This window comes from Sphaeroforma arctica (genome assembly GCF_001186125.1).
Source record: "Sphaeroforma arctica JP610 unplaced genomic scaffold supercont1.429, whole genome shotgun sequence".
NCBI lineage: Eukaryota > Ichthyosporea > Ichthyophonida > Sphaeroforma > Sphaeroforma arctica.
Genome location: NW_014040129.1, coordinates 28,819 through 47,971, shown reverse-complemented (window position 1 = coordinate 47,971; position 19,153 = coordinate 28,819). Strand labels below are relative to the sequence as shown.

The 19,153-nt window shown below is 47.3% G+C and overlaps 1 protein-coding gene across 1 annotated transcript; it reads right to left on the bottom strand.

The window, feature by feature from the left end:
* Positions 1–3,615: 3,615 nt before the first annotated feature.
* SARC_06164 (hypothetical protein) lies at positions 3,616–18,544 on the bottom strand (the record flags this gene model as incomplete). The annotated part of the gene is made up of 25 exons (XM_014299945.1): positions 3,616–4,521; positions 4,874–4,960; positions 5,221–5,394; positions 5,641–5,773; positions 6,203–6,289; positions 6,854–7,684; positions 8,170–8,449; positions 8,857–9,034; positions 9,647–9,993; positions 10,490–10,792; positions 11,278–11,398; positions 11,836–11,994; positions 12,491–12,607; positions 12,988–13,201; positions 13,665–13,801; positions 14,006–14,101; positions 14,264–14,464; positions 14,754–14,950; positions 15,123–15,401; positions 15,661–15,922; positions 16,318–16,415; positions 16,683–16,912; positions 17,283–17,457; positions 17,835–17,979; positions 18,512–18,544. 25 exons carry the CDS (start codon positions 18,542–18,544, stop codon positions 3,826–3,828), a joined length of 5,580 nt encoding a protein of 1,859 aa, XP_014155420.1. The 3' UTR covers positions 3,616–3,825.
* Between the last annotated feature and the right edge of the window lie 609 nt (positions 18,545–19,153).

Here is a 19,153-nt window from a genome sequence, read left to right as displayed (position 1 = left end):
TTCAGGCATCAGACATCAGACATCAGACATCAGACTCTGCAGAGTCAGACTCAGAGCCATAGGGCAATTTTATTTCTATTTATTCATAGCCTTTCAAATATTGACAATTTAAAAAAATAAAATACAATTCAAACATAAAATACCTATATTTGTAAAATCGGGCGAGTCTAAACGTAAAAAAAGAGCCATTTAAGGTTGAGTTTTATTTTAAAAAATAGCCTTATACAACACACCAGAAGGCTCATGGGAAATACAAAAGAATGAAAAGAATATGGTGCAGTTGCTTTTAAAAAAGATGTTCCAATAAATAAATAAAAATTAAAAGCCGATTTACACATTGAAGAAATTCAAAATCTCAAAATCGGATTTCGTGGATTGTTTTGTTGGAAGGATCAAAGGAAGCTAAAACTGCCTTGTGAATTTTCGGCCTTTATTGAAGTGGCCGTGATACTGACTTTGGGCGGCCAATATTGAACTTGGGGGCAGCAAATACTGGACTTAGGGAGAGGTCATTATATTCTAGGTCCTACAACCACATATGGTACATATATACATAGTCGGCTGTCGATTAGAATATCTTGTAGCCTGTGTCGTCAATAAATAAACAGATACATCGCTATATGATATGCATAGTGTTATTTTATTAACAATCTTTTCAATTTTTGGCCGTCATCTCGGCTGTGACAATGTCGTACACATCCTCAGGCACCCGACGATGTGATGTGTATTCTTTAAAAGCCCCGCAAGCTGTAGCGTTAAGCCTTTATCAGTATGATTATATCCAATTTAATTCCGTCTAGTGCTTCAATAACATTCTTCTGTAGTCCTGCCGATGTGTCATCACAGCACTCTTTCGGCCCGAAACTGCTGCCCAGCGGCCCTGACCTCCTTCAGCAACTACAGGAGTGCCACGACTTCCACGGTATCTGGACCCTCCACGAACACCTTGGATCTTTTCTCCAGCATGTTGAAGAACCACCGTACCCGCACCTGACACATAAACAGATGTTTCCCATACCCCGGCTAATCACGCTGTTGAAGTACTACTTCCAAATATCGGTTCAAACCAAATCATCGCGCTTGTTGGTTCCGGCTATGATACTTCCGATCCAGGCCAGCCAACACATACCGAATTCATCCGTGGTCTGTTGCGGCATTGGCGTACCCCCATCCTCGCTTCTCGACCGGATTACGACGGATAACCTGGTCCTTCTCGGTATTTCGTACTCTGCACTAACCCATTCCGCGGCACTACACGGCGCAGACCCGATCCGTACCACAGAGGTGGGTACTCTACTTAGTAGGTCAGCAAGCGAATATATGGAACATTCGATAGTAACAGTGTTTTGTCAACACCGGCCCGAATTGACTCAGCACATATCTTCCATTGTCGACTCACTTGGCCCAAGCTTCGAACGGGAATTTACTGACCACTTCTTCCTATCAATCTTTCCTGAACCACTACAGCGACTATGAGAGCCATACCATATGTTTTTACATTGTATCATACATACTTGCCATTTTTGAAATAAATAATATTATCCCTAACCGGTGTATCTGCCTCACTACTCGCCATCCCGAATGCATTAACTCGTCTCCCAGAGACTCCCACACGGGTACTTTTATTTGCTATGTGAGTCATAAATTTTGTTTTCAATAAGAAACTTATTTAAGAAACGCAAAGACCGGGCCCTGTGGGGCGTGAGTCCGCGTGAGCCACGTAGGAAAATATCAGTGGTGAGTGGAAAATGACTTCTGAATCGACTTCTTAATCAAGTAATGTCTTGTTCTTCATATTACGGGATCATCCCGTTATTCCATATTCCTTATTCAAAGTATGTTGACTTCTTAATTCATTCCATATTCCTTATTCAAGGTATGTTGACTTCTTAATTCTTTCCATATTCCTTATTTAAGGTATGTCGACTTCTTAATTCCTATTTCTTATTAAGAACTGCGTGATTTCTTACTCTTACAAAATTCTTAATTAAGCTTTAAAAATTTACAAAATTCAATTTGTCTTCGACCCATATTTATTAATTTCTGAAATCCGGAATTGTGTCATATTACGTATTTCTTTAAATAATTACGGCTATTTTCGCCCTTCATATTTTTTCAAAATTATGTGATGTATGGTCTGGTATTATGTCAAATTGTCAATTGTCGTTGCGCTCAGACCCAGCAGAGTCATATCTATAATTTCTCTAGAGAGACGGTATTTAGTTTACTCTAACGAGCAAGTGACAAGTTAAAAAAAACTAGAGTCGTCTCTGCTCTACTCTCTCTCCCTCTCTCTCTCCCAGAGAGTAAGAGTTTACATAGAGACTCAGCTCCGACTCTGAGTGTGCCAGAAAGACGGAAACTTCGGAACTCGGAAGAAGAGTGTCGAGTGTCGACTCAACTGTCGAGTTGTCGACCGTGTCGGTGACGTTGTGAACTGTAGAACTCGTGATACTATTATATGTACATATCGTCTCAGTCATTTTACTCTTTCAGGACTCTATCCTAATAACATTCCCAAGACGTAACTCCTAAAGTGACAACAATATCGGACTAAAAATTATGACTTTTAAACAACCTTATGACTAAAATTATGGAGAAATCTTGATGCCACCTCTGTAAGAGACACCTAGACCGCCACCTACAGTTCAAGCCACCTAAATTGGCCACCATTGTAAGAGCCACCTACAATTGCCACCTACACCATACCACAGTATACTGTACGTATATACACAATAACAGTGAATTTTTTAAAGTATGATTTATGCCTGATAATACGCGTATATGTGTGTATTGTGACATGTCTTATCTTAACCGAAATTTAATCTTGTATGTATTTATTGTCCTCGCTCTCTTCAATTTGCAATCACCACTATTATAGAGTCCATCTGGCGAAGAAGACTCTTGACTCTTTCCCGCGTTGCCTGATACCATACGCCAGAGTTAAATGTTTGGTATGATCATCCGGCCTCACTTTAATGTCTACTAGCTTTATGTTGTCGAAATGGAGCGTCGACCCCAGGGATACGACGGGAGGAGGGGATCCGGCAGGATGACCGACAGGAGAGCGTTAGGTAGATTCTGGGGTGGAGGGCGCTGGTAAATACTGATGGCCGCAAATGGTCGCCAGGGCCTGGCTTGTAATAAGAAATGTTTGTCGTCCCAGATCCTGGCAGTGCTGAAATGGGTAACCCTGTATTCCAGGGTGGATTGCACAAATACTGGGGAGGCTATGCCAGTCCGGCCGCTATATACGTGTAAAAAAACCCCATCTCATTGAGAGGCCTGAGCTGACCGCCAGCCTGCCAGGGCGCAGTACCGTCATGTTATTGGTTCAATGTTTTTGACTTCTGTAAATTCCACAAATTCTTATATATACACGTCTGATCTCGTGAGTCATGGAGACTAACGAATTCACAAATATACGTACCTCAACCTACACGTGTAGGGTTCTGCATCTGTTCTCAGACAGCACGTGCGATTGAAATTATTCAAGATTTGATTGATGGAGTTTTATATATAGCCATTTTAAAGTTTGCTCAGTGGTAGCATACAGGGCTAAAAAAAATAAAATCAGGATAGTGTTCCAAAGAAGTGAAGCTCTGCAACATTAGACATCTTTGTAGTAGGCCAGAGATTTATAAAATTCGCTCGTGTACTAATCAGCGGCAGAACAATCATACCGGACACACGATGGATTAATATAACATTTTTTAAATCACCGGTTTGAAGTTACCAGCTTGATCTGAAACATATGTATATCGGTTTCTCATTCGACGCACAAATCACGGCGGATTGCACACAGAAAAAGTAGTTGAATTCTATCTACAAGCTAGTGGGGGCGACACCTGAGAATCCAGATAAATTGAGGTTGGGGACCTCTCCGTCACTTTCATCACTATAGCCATCTCGATAGATGTCTTCACCGTGCACCGAACCATGGGGACTGAAGAACACATTGTCAGCCGTACTCTCGGTAATGTGAGGCGGCACAGCAGGATGTGCGCTATTCCCATTGTTGGTTACACCAGGGCGGGGACGCGCCGCTATAGGCCCACGATCCAAACCGCTTGAAGATTTCTTCCCTTCACTCTTTTGTACTTTGTACTCGCGTTCGGGTGACAGCCACTCACCGGCTGAATGGAAGGCGTTTTCTTCGGTCCGAGCGTAGGGATTGTGGCCAGACATCTGATTGGATCGCTGTGCCAGATAGCGATCCGCCGAGTGTACACTATCGGGTGAAAACGCACCGGGTGACGCCTCAGGATTAAACATCGCATACCCGTTGCCACCCACAACGGCCACGTGGGTGTTGCGCTGACTACGTAACTGTTCGGGTGTCCTGCTGACGCCAAAGCTCATATTAGAGTAGTCTATATTCTTTATCCTACGCGTCGCAGTGTTGTCGTCGTCATCTTCTGTATGAAATCCAGTATCTACGTCGACCATGTTATTGGCCCGACCGCCGCCTAGGCCTCCTAGCATCCCCATGCTTTTCGAGAATAGGCTTCCGCCTTGCGCCTGTGAGTGAAAGGAATGTACGATATAATTATTTATTGACCTTAAAAGCTTTAGTACGTGAGTAAGGTCTGCTCAGCTGGAACGTACAACGGCAATACAACGGGCTCGAGAACATTGTTCACTTCATTAGAAAACTGTTGTAAGTTATAATCAAGAAAACAGAACAGCCGCTCGACGCTGGCACAGCCATATGAAACTCTACTGTGAACGCGGAGTGATGGCAAACCGGCTCCTGTCCTGAATACAATAACACTCCCATATCACAGAATTATATGACCCTCGCCAGCAGGGCCCGAAAAATGGGGGTGAGTTGCGTATTGTACGCATATAACGCACGAGCACTCCTACGTACCGGTTTGGGGTCCGGGCTGGCGGGCGTGTCACTGTGCTTGCTGTCCTCGTTCTTGCTACCTCCATATCCGAAAAGCTTTGTTACACCCTGCGCATAATTCAATAGTAAGCCATGTGAGGGTTCGCGGGAATGATGGTGATCGCGGGTGGGTTGGTGTTGTGTGCCTATTGCGGATTGGGCTTTCCCAGTAAAGCCATGTACAAGTCGAGACGAGTCTTCCGGATCGGATAAATAGTCATGTTGCAAGGATCGGCTACAACCTAGACACACGACTGGTGTAACGTTACAGCACACTCTCATGGAGGTGAAGACATGACTGACTTTAATTGATAATAGCAAGTCGATACCTGTCCGAAGCCTGACGTAGTCGTATTCTTGGGTTGCACGGGTCGATTGCCCATAGCCTTGTGTATAACGCTCATGTGTGACGAACTGCTCGTGTTGGTTGTGTCATTCGCATCCCAGATCACATTTGGTGGTATCGAGGTCATGGAGTCTTTATTGACAGTTACAGCAGAGTGCTGCAAACAAATAAAACAAAAGTGCACTGGTAAGTATAGAACATTCAATGTACCCATGTTTATGCGTATCAGTCCAATACGCTTGCAGTCGCCGAGTTCAGGACAAACACACACACACACACATATATATATGACTATCAAAGCAAAGTACAACACGGCAGTGCTACTGAGTGTTGCAGCCATTCGTCTCTGCCAATTCGCACCGCGTCCCACGCCTATGCCAGTGTTCACTTTACTTGCACTTACCGGATTGTAGGATTCGAGTGGCTTCTCATTCTTCTTATTAAACATGTCGCTCATACTCGTGCCCCAGGCCTTGAACTGTTTGCCGATACGCTCACCCATCGCTCCCACCTTATCGGTCACCTCTTTTGTTTTACTGGTGTGATGATAGATGCAATTAGACAGAGATAATACGATGAAATATAGGATGGAGATGAGATTATACGATACAGTTAAGATCGGGGATAAGCTATAAGATTCCACAGACCACCTGTAACTACTAACTAGGTATAAAACAAAATCTATAACTAGGTTCAAAACAAACTCTATAACCAGATTAAACAAACACTAAAACTAGGTTTTAAACAAACTCTATACCTAGATTTAAACAAACTGTACCTGGGTTTAAAATAAACTATAACTGGGGTTGAGAACACATCGATCAGAACAGAACAAGGAAAGATCGACAACGGTTGCTTTTTGTATTCAATCCCTTAGAGTCAGCGTTTGGTAACAGAAGACAAGGTAACACTCGCAGTCCTAACAGCACACAGCCTATCGGTCCTTAACAATACACATAACCTACCTGTGCGTTAGTTTTTTTCCGCCAAGATTCTGCATTCCCATACCCATATGCATACCGCTGTGAATGGGATCTGAGCTTATGTTCGTGCTGTCGGTACGAGAAAGGTCCAATTAGTATTGCGTTCAGCATATGTGTGCATTGTCACGATCATCTCGAGGCCGTGGATGGTATCAGACGTTTCTGATACTCTATAACTATTCGGGACGGACATCCATGAACACTTGCAAATTCAGATTACAGTCACTGTATTTATGAATAACGTGTTAATGATAGCCGGTGATTGGCTTGCGTATATCTTGGGTCCTCCACGTGTTTGATGCGATTCGAAACCACCAACAGCCACAAAGATGGCACAGGCATATCATGCACATAACATCGCGAACGCGTGTGCTATTGAGAAACTGCAGTACACATTCACATACTCGCTATCAATTTAACATAAAAAGATACTAACCCATGCAACAGTATACCAAGTGCACGGACATTGCAAGCGTACAAAGGCAAGCCTACATCTACAGACGTACATAGACAGGTACACAGATCCACGCCGTGGTACGCCACGACCGTGAGATGTCAAAGTATGCACATTTGGGCACACCGACATCAGCTCTATACCGTTTTCCCACCGAGATAAAACATAAAGGGACATACCTGCTTCCGTTGCGAGGGTCGAAGTACTGAGCATCCGGCATGGCGGCCATGGTGCCAGCCATACCACGTGCGTGTGCCAGATAGGCATCGGTCCGCGCCTTCTGCCTCGCTCGGTAGTACTGGCGCATCAGGAAGTACGACATAACCAGTATAAGCAACACTACCAGCACAGGAATCAACCAGTGCAGGATGCCCGAGCCCCCGTCCGTATCATCGTCTCCGTCACTCGCGCTAGAGGCAGAAACCGCCGACGAATCGGAATCGTCAACGTCGTCGGCCACCGTATCCGGGACAACGAGTGAGCCTACGATATCCTTGTCTGTCACAGCCGCCTCATCCTCTCTGTCCACCATCACAGACGGCACCTCCACCGCAGCCACACTTGTCGACGTCTCTGCAGCCACACTTGTCGATGTCTCTGCAGCCACACTTACCGACGTCTCTACAGGCACACTTGCCGGTGTCTCTGCAGCCACACTTGTCGACGTCTCTATAGTCGCAGGTGCGACAGATGTTGCCGTGGCCACTGGCACGCTCGCCACAGGCACCGCTGACGCCGTATTCTGCGCTACAATGCTCGCTTCTTCCGACGCGGCCCAGCTCGGGACCTCCGTACTGCTGGTGCTGTTATCAGCGCCGCCAGGCAGCCCACCTAGTCCAAAGTCCGGCTGGAAGTCAGGCTGAGTAGTATCCGTATCCACAGCAACGCCATCGGCCTCACTGGTGTCATCGTCGAAGGCATCGGCAGCGCTGTCGTCAAAGTCTGACTCAGGCTCCTGCGCGGCTGGTTCAGTTGCGGATGTATCGCCCAGAACTGGCAGGGGATTGGACCTGAGACGGAATGGGACAAAATGAGTCCGAATTAGCATGGCCCTAGGTGTGAGTGAAACTGGACTACCAACACACCCGACAACGGTCAAGTGTCGAGTTCATTCTGATGTTTGGACAGACAGACTATACTGTCGAGACGTTACGTGCGCATGCATAACTCTACTTTTCTACCCATACTATATAACCGTACAACTCTACCCATTCTATATAACCATACTACTCTACCCATACTGTATAACCATACTACTCTACCCATACTATATAACCATAATACTCTACCCATACTGTATAACCATACTACTCTACCCATACTATATAACATACCACTCTACCCATACTATAGAACCGTACTACTCTACCCATACTATATATAACCATACTACTCCTACCCATACTGTATAACCATACTACACTACCCATACATATAACCATACTACTGGAGCCGCCCTCGCAGCGCGATGTATCAAACACCGATACACATATACCCAATCGCAGCCGTCGCAGCCGTCAAGACCACGGGCGTGTCGTAGTGTGCCGCGAAGGACTCACTAGCAGTCAGCGTGTCTCTGTTCTTTACCACCGCCTGCCGCCTGCGACGCAAACGAGGCGCTGCACTACGGCGCAGATGGCCCTGGAAACGGTTGGCTTCGGGCACATACCCGCCGCGTTGCTCGTAGTCAACATTTATAGACAGGTGCAGAACCAGCCCCATGCCAGGCCGATTGGCCACGCCCTCTCGCACTACATCGGTCTGGCAGGTCATGGCTGGGGAACGAATGATCGAGTCGTGTGAGTGTGTGGGTCGGAGTGAGGTGTACGACTCTTGTTGGGCATGGTGGGTTGTATAACGTCGGGAAAGAGTAACCTCCATGATACGCACACCAAATACAGACCTGGGCGGGACGTTCCACAGGACAGCCGAGAACGAGTGCTGGCGACAACCACCCGCTAGGGTGGCAGCATTCAAAAAACAACAACAAAGACTTCACACACTGCGAGGAGATATACAAACCGATGTACACGAGGGACGGAATCTCTACCGGATACGACACCCACACACAATCCAAATTAGGACATATACACCACATTCAGACATATGCACCAAATTGGGACATACGCACCAAATAAAGACATATGCACTAAATTAGGGCACACGGCAGCCGGTGAAATACCTGGGCTCAACTGCAGGGACGTGAGAATGACTGTGGGCTCTGTAGGCTGCGTGTCCTGCTGTTGGGCAATGGCGGCTGCCAAGAAGGCGTTCACACTGCTTGTCTCTATCTTGGTTGTGCTGAGTTTGGCGAGCACGTCTACAGCTTCACTGCTGCACTCCACTCCCCCGGCAACCAGCTGTGCGGGTAGTGATAGGAGGGGTATGTTACACATAGGGTATATGCCTACCTACTTAATGATACACATAGGGTATATGCCTACGAACAGAGACGCAGGAGGGGCTAGCACAGAAGCTACTGGAGTGCCGTTGTTGTGCTACACTTGAGGCCTATTACACACATTTCTAATCAAGGGGGCGATGGTATTCAGACTGGTCAAAGGGTTGTTATACATGCACAGCAAGCACATCATCACTAGTTGCTGATAAGCACATCATCACTAGTTGCTGATAAGCACATCATCACTAGTTGCCGATAAGCACATCATCACTAGTTGCTGATAAGCACATCATCACTAGTTGCTGATAAGCACATCATCACTAGTTGCTGATAAGCACATCATCACTAGTTGCTGTGTTGCTGGTGCTTTCAGAGGGATATACCCAGCTGTGGGAAAGACCCGCCCGCACGCGACTACAATGTCACGTAGAGGCTCTGTAGAATCATACACAAGTTGTAATACAGCGTGTACGAAGCACACTAAACCCAAACGCACACACACACAAATTACAAGTGTATTTTTGCCAGTGTAAAGCATACTAAACTTCACACACACACACTACAAGTATACCTTTGCCTGGGTGATCTCGCCCTTCGTCACCTCCACACGCTCCTCGTCCGACCATAGGCCGATAGCCCAGTACGTCATGTCGTTCATACCCACAGCCGCTCCCAAGCCTTCGGCGTCCACCTCGTAGTCCTGGTTCGCCCGCTTCACCATCCCCTTCATCACCGGCGCAAACTTGCTGCCAGCTACGCCACACGTGTTGCCCGTGGTCAGGAAGAAGCTCATGTCCGTGGTCTCTCGTACGATCTGAGCCTCAGTGTTGTCGGTGGAGTCAAACGACAGACCCTTGAAGGTGTACTTGCCACCCAATTCACACCCCATCATCTCAACGGACACTGTCGTCTCGTGCCCTGAGGTGCGTGTGCGGTGTGTGTTTAGGTTAGGCGTAGCTAAGGGTGACAGATGGGAGGGGTCGGGGGAGGAAGGACAGCACACAGTACACACTTGCTGCGATATATCTAGAGCGGAGGTTGATGAAGGTATGTATATGGCATTCAGTGAGGCCATAGCAATCACATCTAGGCTTGTTGCAAACGCTTACAAAAGTCATCGCAAGCCCCTTGCCTAGACTCCCCCAGCGTTTCGCGAAGTAGATTTATGCTCTCTGTACATATAGTCGATACTGTGGAGTGACAAGACACATTGGTACAGACACACACGTAATTCTACATAAACTGCAGCGTACATACATGTCGCTGACTGCACATCCCATCCCACAGATGTGGACATCGAAAAGATCCACTTCGAAAACCGCTAGCACACACATGACAAAAGGAGACTCACACATTCACCCACCCGAACGCACGCACATAACATAAAGCGAGCAGATACGGATGTATAACGCACCTATGCTGCCACCCAGTCCTCCTGTCCCTGTCACGGTGCCTTGCACACTTTCCACCTTGTACGTGCCAATGACTCGGCCCTCCACGCGGTCAGGCAACTCTGTGGCAGGCGACGAGTACGCAAAGTGGCCCACATCCACCACGGTGGGCTGACGCACCTCGACAGGGTACGTGTTACTGATCGTGTTGTCTGGGTTGTGCACAACCTCGTGGTCTTCGTGGTCTGTTGGGACGCTGAGGTAGTACGAACCGTAGGGCACGGACATCAGGATGAATCGCCCGGTTTGATCTGTGGTGGTGATTGCTGTACATGTGCGGAAACAGGTAGAAAGATAAGCACGTGAATCTATAGAGGAGAGAGCGAGGGGGAGGGGGGAAGGGTATTGTTAGGCGCTATAGGGGTGTTATTAGGCGCTGTAGGAGTGTTATTAGGCGTCATAGGGGTGCTGTTAGGGGTCATAGGGGTGTTATTAGGCGCTATAGGGGTGTAGTTAGGCGATATAGGGATGTTGCTAGGGGTTAATGATATACGGACGGCGTACATGGGGGATATTCGAAGTGTTGTGTGACGTGTGCGAGCGTGTTGGGAACGACATAACAATGTGTCTGCACTCGCTGAGCGAAGGCATTCAGGCAGGCGTGTGTCTAGCCCTACGTATCGCGAAATAAAAACACATCTGTACAAGTATGGCACACACCATAAGAACACACATGTGTATAGGTTTAACACACAGTGGATATCCCACAAGAAACATACATGTGTATAGGTGTAGCACACAGTATACATACCCTTGTACTCGTTGGTGTAGTCTCTCAATACGACATCCACATCTTTCAAGCGTTCGCCGTTGTGAGCGTTGACAACAGTGCCCGTGACGAACCCACTGCGCTCGGCGGAAAATGAGCCAAGCTGCAATAAAGAAAAAGTTAGTACACGTAGTTAGTATGTGGTTATGTAGTGGACCATATGAAGGTATGTCTGAAAAGGAAAAGATAGAACATATAATTGGTATGTGGTTAAATAGTGGAACATATGAAGAACGTATGGCTGCATGTAATTAATATATGGATACTGTGTGGGTACGACGAGTCGTGGTCCTTGTTTGAGACTGGTGCGAACAACTGAGCCCACATCACATTCGATCAAGCGATGTGGTATGAGTGGCCTGCACCTAATAAAACACCCAGGTGCCTAATCACACACCCGCGAGCCTAATCACACACGTACGTGTTAAATCCCACACCCACGTGCGGAGCAGTGCGCACTTTAACTCATTCCTCAGCCATCCAGTCTCCCGAGTGCGCAACAAACACCACCCACACACGTGTTTACACGCGCAAATGTACCTGCGTTACGGTGTTCATGTCGACTTGTAGGAAGGTCTCAAAGCCGGGAGCGATGAGCTTGTACAGGCCATCTACTGGCAACTTATCAAAGGCGAAGTAGCCCAAGGCATTCGATGTGGCTCGACCGTCGCCGTCGCCGTCGGCGCCGGTCAGGACAACCTAGAGGGACATGAACACCAAAGGTTAGAGACTTGGACCGAGAAGGTGCATGGTCAACGCTATGGAACACCCTATGCAGGTATTTAAACACAGTGGAAATAAGGGACATTTGCGGCCCAATGGTCTCTTCTACAAGACCAGGTACAACAACAACACCAACGGCAAGAGACGAGTTGAAAACAACTGCGGATGGCGCAGGAGCTTTGAAGTTTGACCCCATCTAGTTTCGCACATGCACATAGTATAGTGGTCATAGTACAGTGTTAGATACACGACATGTCAGACGACTTGACCACAAAAGTTATCACCCGGTTACGTACACGGTACAAGTCATCGGCCGCAAACAGCACCGAGTACAAGGCGCCTATTCGGATGATATAAAGTACGTACAGGAGCACAAGGTGCATGTTCGACTGGAGCACAAGGTGCCTATTCGGATGATATAAAGTACGTACAGGGGCACAAGGTGTATGTTCTGTTGATATAAAGTACTTACAGGTACACCAGAGATTCCGGTGCCGTCCGAATCGGTCATTCGCCCGGCAATCGAGCCCTTTTCCTGCATCATGAAACTGATACCCGTAACCATGGTTCCCTTGAACTCAATGGTGATCTGAGTATTCGGAATCAAGGATAGGGAGTTAGGCTAGGTATGAGTTATGACACACGGACTAAGGTACGAGTGAGTAGTTGGTTAGAGGCCGTCTGTGTAATAATCTCACAATGGCAGAGAACTCAGACTGGGAACATAAACGCACAACATCGAATATGAAAGCCACAAATCTGAGGACGGCAAAGCTTGTACACATACGTTCACCACGTTCATGTTTGTTTTAGGGGTTTAGGATTTCATGTATGTGGTAGTATGCTGAAAGCGCATACATCCCTATGTGCACACATACCATGCCCAACCTTCGTTCAAACTATCATACTTCACATACACCCCATAAAACAAGTGTTAGCTACGAGCGTGCAAGGGGACACCGTAGTTACCGATCCATCTGGCGACTCAGTCGATAAGGAAGTGAGAGAGAACGGCGAAAACAGACCCGCCACCACTGGTTCCTGCACCACAAACTCACTGTCGTCTGGTGTGAGCACCGTCACGCCCATGGTTGAAGGCAGGTCGTTGAGGGTGATGGTGTGTTCGCCTTTGGGTAAGCCCTCGAAGTAGTAAAACCCGTCGGCTGTGGATTGTGTTGTGATTCTGCGGGACGTTTTTGTGTAAGTGTGCGAGTGTGAAAGAGAGACAGAGACAGAGGCAGAGAGAGAGAGAGAGGAGGGAGTGTGTGGCCAATTAGAGAGACCCGAGCAGCTGTGCTCGGTGGCACCAGTTGTATGCAAAGCCGAGAGGTCAATTAGAGATGCGATGCACATAGACATGCACGAGGATGTATGTGGAGAGGACAGTTTAGTAGTGGTTGATAGTGCAACGGAATACTTGTTCTTGCCACACTCATTGTTTGATCAATCCAATCACACCGGCGAAAGAGCAGCCGCTGAGGCATGTGGTGACTATGCGCACTGGCGATAGATAGCATGTACTAACAACGGAAGATTGCCAACATTCGCATATGCATGATATTGAATATGTATGTTTCTGGCAACAAGACAGCCATAATGATATTAAATACACACGCTTCAGCCAACAAGACAGTCATTCCACATACTCAGTATCCCCAGACTTTGCGGAAATGGAGGTCTGCACAGGCATTCCCAGGGCATTAATAATACGCCCACTGACGCCACTCGCTTCGCTGAAGGCGAACGTTCCGATGTTCGCATCGTCGCCCTCCATTAGATGCACCTGCGAGAACACACAACGGGAATGAGGTTCGATATAAACTGCGTTTCTGATCGTTTGAAGGAAGAAAAACCCTCCGAACGGAGAATGTAGGTGTTGTACAACGCGTGGGGTTGTTGGCTTAATTCATTCTAACTCGTGCAGGACACCATGAAACCACACTAACAAACAACTAGCTATGTACAAGCTGGTAAGGCGCAGACATACCTCGAACACCTGCTTCTCCTCCATCATGTCTACTGTCAAATCTGTGGGCGCTTCCACAAGCGATCCGCCGCTCGTTGATATATCGGGGACCGTGACCTTTAGATAGATTCAAAACGTTACAATGAATCTCGGTAGAAACAAGCGATTCAGTAGACGCCAACGACACACCCTCAACGGGGCGCAGGATGCAAACCACGAGTGCACACGCAAACAGCTCACACACTCACGACGTACACCTTCACAAGTGTATATACACACCAGGTACGTTCCAGGATCTAGGTTTGCGAACACAAAAACACCGTCCCCGTCAGAGACCGCCACCTCCTCTATGGGCTCGTTGGCTTCTGCACTGCTCGCGTCAACTGGCACGGACAACCGAAGTAGCTCCACACGTACGCCCTCGACTATGTCTCCGCTCACAGACACCATCTTGCCGGTAATGCGCGAGGATAGGGCATACTGTGCATGTGAAGAGAGAGAGAGAGTGTGTGTGAGAGAGTGTATGTGGAGTATAAGTAGGCTAAGTAGGCGTATGGGCAGACGTGGTCCACATCCACGAGCGGAGCAAGCGTGATGTGCTGCGCAGCAGGTGAGTTCGCTTGTGCTTAACAACACGCACGAGTGTGAAATGGACTAGTACAGCGGACATATCATAGCACAAAAAATAAATAATTTAAAAATAACATCCGGACTAAACACCAGGCCTTTCTCGTACGCATATGTACAAGTTCGGTCTTCCGTCACTGACCTGAACTGCAATGCCGGACACAGGCACGCCGTTAGCAATGATGTATACGCGGTCTGTGGGGAGGCTGTCGTCTAGTACGCTGCCATGGGGCGCCGTTGCTGGCAGCTGCACGGAGTATGTGCCATCCTCCAGACCTTCGAAGTGGAAGACACCGTTGGACGTGGTCTTAACAGTGTAGGTGACTGAGTCTCCTAAGCCTGTACCCATGCGTGTGCAAAGGTGGGAGGGAGGCGGGGTGGGTGGGTACATTTATGTAGTCAACGAGCACTTCCGGGATAACCACGGGCCAATACACACGCGTGAAACAGTTATGTGATGCTAAAATCGTATCAGACAGACAAGTCAGCTGTGGCACGGGAGAGCACATACCAGTTATCTGGACCAGATCGACCTCCATGTCTGCGACGGCTTCCTTCTCCACGCCCTTCGTGACCACCCCACTCAGCGTACTAGGGGGAGCGTACTCGAAGGCTCCCATATCTGTGTATGTGCCTCCCAGCACACGCACCTCAGTGCATCCGTTAGTGTATGCGTCTGGGTCGTTCGAGACCGCCCAGGTCTCACCCACACGATCACCGGCGAGCGGGTGGGTGAAGTCTACGCACACGACGTAGTAGCCGGGGTCTAACTCTCCGAGTACAAAGGTGCCTGTGAGTGATATAGATTTGGAGACGTTAGGAAAAGGCAGTCTTTCCTGGCGTTGTTGAGCCAGGCAGCTGGCAGCAAAGTCGTCTCTAATCGGCGTGTAACATTCAGACCCACATAGAGCTTTCCAAAACCTCTCATACTGTCGAGGATATGAGGGTTTTAGGGTTTAATACGCATCCGTTCAGTAATCGTGCCAGCACCAGCAGTTACAGACAAAACAACCCAACGCACATCACTCTCCCTACACAGCCCCACATACCGTCGTCGGCCACTGTGATAAACTTGGCCGCGGGCATCAGACCGGAATCCGCGAAAGGGTCGGCCAGGCCCTTGTAGGTGACTTTCATACCCCCTATGGGTCTGAGCGTTGTGCTGTCCAGTACAGAGCCGCTGATACTTCCTGGCGAGGGTGTGTAGAGCGTCTCAGCACTGTCGTTGTCATCCGACGTTGGCAGGTGAGGTGTGAATATCACCTCTCCCTCGGTGCCTTCCACGCCGCGGTATTTGGCGTCGGTAGCGAACTGTGAAGGATCGAGAGAAACTGACATCAATCACTCTCCAGATTACATATGAGGTATATGAGATACGTTAACATACACTCTCTCCCTATAATAGTATATGAGATACGTTAACGTATACATTCTCCATATTAAAGTATATGAGATACGTTACGTACACAAACTCTCCACATGGAAAAATATGAGATACGTTAACGTACACACGAGGTGTATCTAAGAACAAAAAGAACGGTGCTTTCTGACCGTGTGTAGTGCCCTTGCACCTATTCACTGTTTGACTACTGGCTGTCTCATTAAACCTAACCCCTCTCCATATAAATGCCGTATAAATGGGTATCGAACACTACTAGTGACTGTTTCAGACAACAAAGAAATGTTGATGGATGTCGTCTACTTACGTTGACAAATACTTTCGACACCTCTTCCGGATTCGTTTCGACTACGACTCGCACAGATTCACTCGTTACTCGTGGTTGAGTGAAAACGATGGCCGCTCCTGAGAATGAATAGGAAAGGCAAAATGAATCAACTATATCCACAATACGCGCGTCTGAAGCTGTCCAATATCTCAATTGCCGAGAAAAGCGGTCCAAACCCAGACAAACCAAGCAACCACCCAGGTATATACTCTAATCTACGCTACTCGCATAGCATGTAAACAGACACCAATGCGACCCTCGGCATCAGATCCCGGACGTGTGAAAATAGAAAAATCCCCACCCCCCAATCTCACAAAGTAGTATCCCTGTCCAACAATCCACACCTGCGTCCTCGGTCAAATGTGCGTTCAGCCGGGTCTCCGCCATTTTCAGCGTCAGCGGCACGCCGTTGTCGGCCAGCTTGACCTTGATGTCGACGCCAAAACCCACGGCGTCGAATTCGTCGGTGTTGCTGTCAGACACCACAGTGGCGTTGCACGATTGCAGATCGGCCAGAAGGACGCTGAAGCGGACTGTGCCGGAGCAATCATTGGCGTTGATGTGTAGGCGAGGGCTGTGGGAGGCAAACGGGCGCAGGGGTTAGCACACATCGGGTGTAGATGCAGAGGTAAGTAAACGCGCAGCTGGTAGCTGTATATGCTCGCAGAAGCGTCGACGTTCACGATACAGACAGTTGTTTTCAATCTGACGTATTGTCAATGGCGAGACAACTGAATGCTCGGATTCAAGATTCGCTCGTGCGTTTGTGCTGTGAGTTTGTTCAAGCGGTAGCAGCATCGAACATTGCAGAGGCTTTAAAGCCAACGGCTATGAGTGAACATAACGCACGTGTTAGGTGAGCGTGATGTATTAGTACGCACCACAATACGCATACACCCCGACAGCTGAGCATATTTATACACACACACACACACCACACATACCTGCGGAATGTATCGGGATAATTCAGAATAGAGCAATTGCCAAAGTCGATTTCAAACACGTGTCTGTCCGTGTGCCACCTGCCCAGGTCGAGCCCAATTTCGACGTGCGAATTGGATGTGAAGTACACGGCAGAAGGCGCTAAGAGGAAAGTGGTGGCCAGGTGATCCGGAGGATCTATACGAGAGACAACGCAGGTATACATGAGTGACTATCCGAGTATAATTCTATATGTAGGTATATTCCATGTGTATGCTTATGTACCGTAGGATTCAGTACATGTACTGTACTAAATGTATCACAACGCCACTATGGAATTCTGTGCTATACTTCTGCTGCCCTCGCAATACACGATACGTACAAGCCCCAGCACCAAACGTAAACGTACGATGCAAACCAATGCCAGTTCATTGTACGGCTACGCCTATATGTTACGAGGCAAATACTCCAAATCATGCGGCCTTCTGTATCGTATCCTACATTGATAGCATGATCCTGTACGTGCTCTAGATAGTTCATCAGTACTATACTCTTAACACGTGACTTGCACACACCGCTTATGGCGCACTGTTGCCCGCTGGCGGATCGGATGTTAAATTCGCCATACTGCACTTGTAGCGACGATACAAAGGCATCCTCTATGAAGGGTGAAGCGATCTGCACTGTAGACGACCCTTTGTCTGAGCCAAGTATGTTTATCTGCAGACCGAGTGGCGCAGTGGTTTCGAGTGGGAAGATGATATGAGTCTTAAGTGAGTACCATATGCAGTAACAGGTGAAGTAAACTCTTAGGGTGCACCAGCCGCATGACACGCACGTAAATAAAACCAGAAGCAGATAATTCGATAGTTTCTTTGATATCAGATACAAACGTGAATTCTATAAACGTTTCAAGTTCAGAATCAGAGCCAAAAGATACTGGTAGGTAGTCTAGTGTGAGATGTATGATGAAGTCGACAGCAGACGAAAGTAACCATCAATTAGAAGGGACAGTGAGAGGTGCAAACAAGTCCTAAACTAAAACTGAGTGTTATACTGCAGCAATAGATTCGGATTGAGAGATACCAACCGCCTGTCGGCAATGCGGGTGCGATAGCTCTTCCGAGTGCAAAGTGAGCAACTGAAAAGATGTATTTGCATGTGTATGCGTATGTGTGATATTATGTTAATGTGATTGTGCACGTGTATAATGATTCATAGTTTCGCTATGACGACCAGAACAAAGACATACTTTATTCCTGGCGGCAAAAACACAGGGTGTCATAGTCACACGAGGGTCATGATTGTTTCGTGTATCTAAAAAGCTTGTACTACGTAGACACGAGGGTCATGATTGTTTCGTGTATCTAAAAAGCTTGTACTACGTTGGCGCCTTTAAACAAACATGCCGATATCAACTAGGGTACGATACATTTATAGATTTGTGAACGGCCCCTAACATTGCGGAACAAAAGGCAAAATTGTACATATGGAGACGAGACGATATAGAAGCGTCCTTGCCACCATATATACATGAGATAATGTATCACGCCTCAATATAAACGACTACTAATCTCGAAGTTTAAGTCACACATGCACAGATATGAGCATACACAGAGAAACAACTGCATTTATGTGGTTTAGTACACAATGTATTTGAGAATAATTGACAAAATGCGATAGTTTCACTATTCGCATGATTAAAGGAGCAAATGCACGAGCATGTGCCTACAATTCAAAGTTGCATATAGTCGGTATCTTTCACCCTAATATGTAGCATCCGATTTTTTAGCAAAATGTATATATATATATATATATATAGATATATATATGTATATACAGACATACTATTTATTATTGTATATATATAGTAGTAATAACTAACAATAGTATA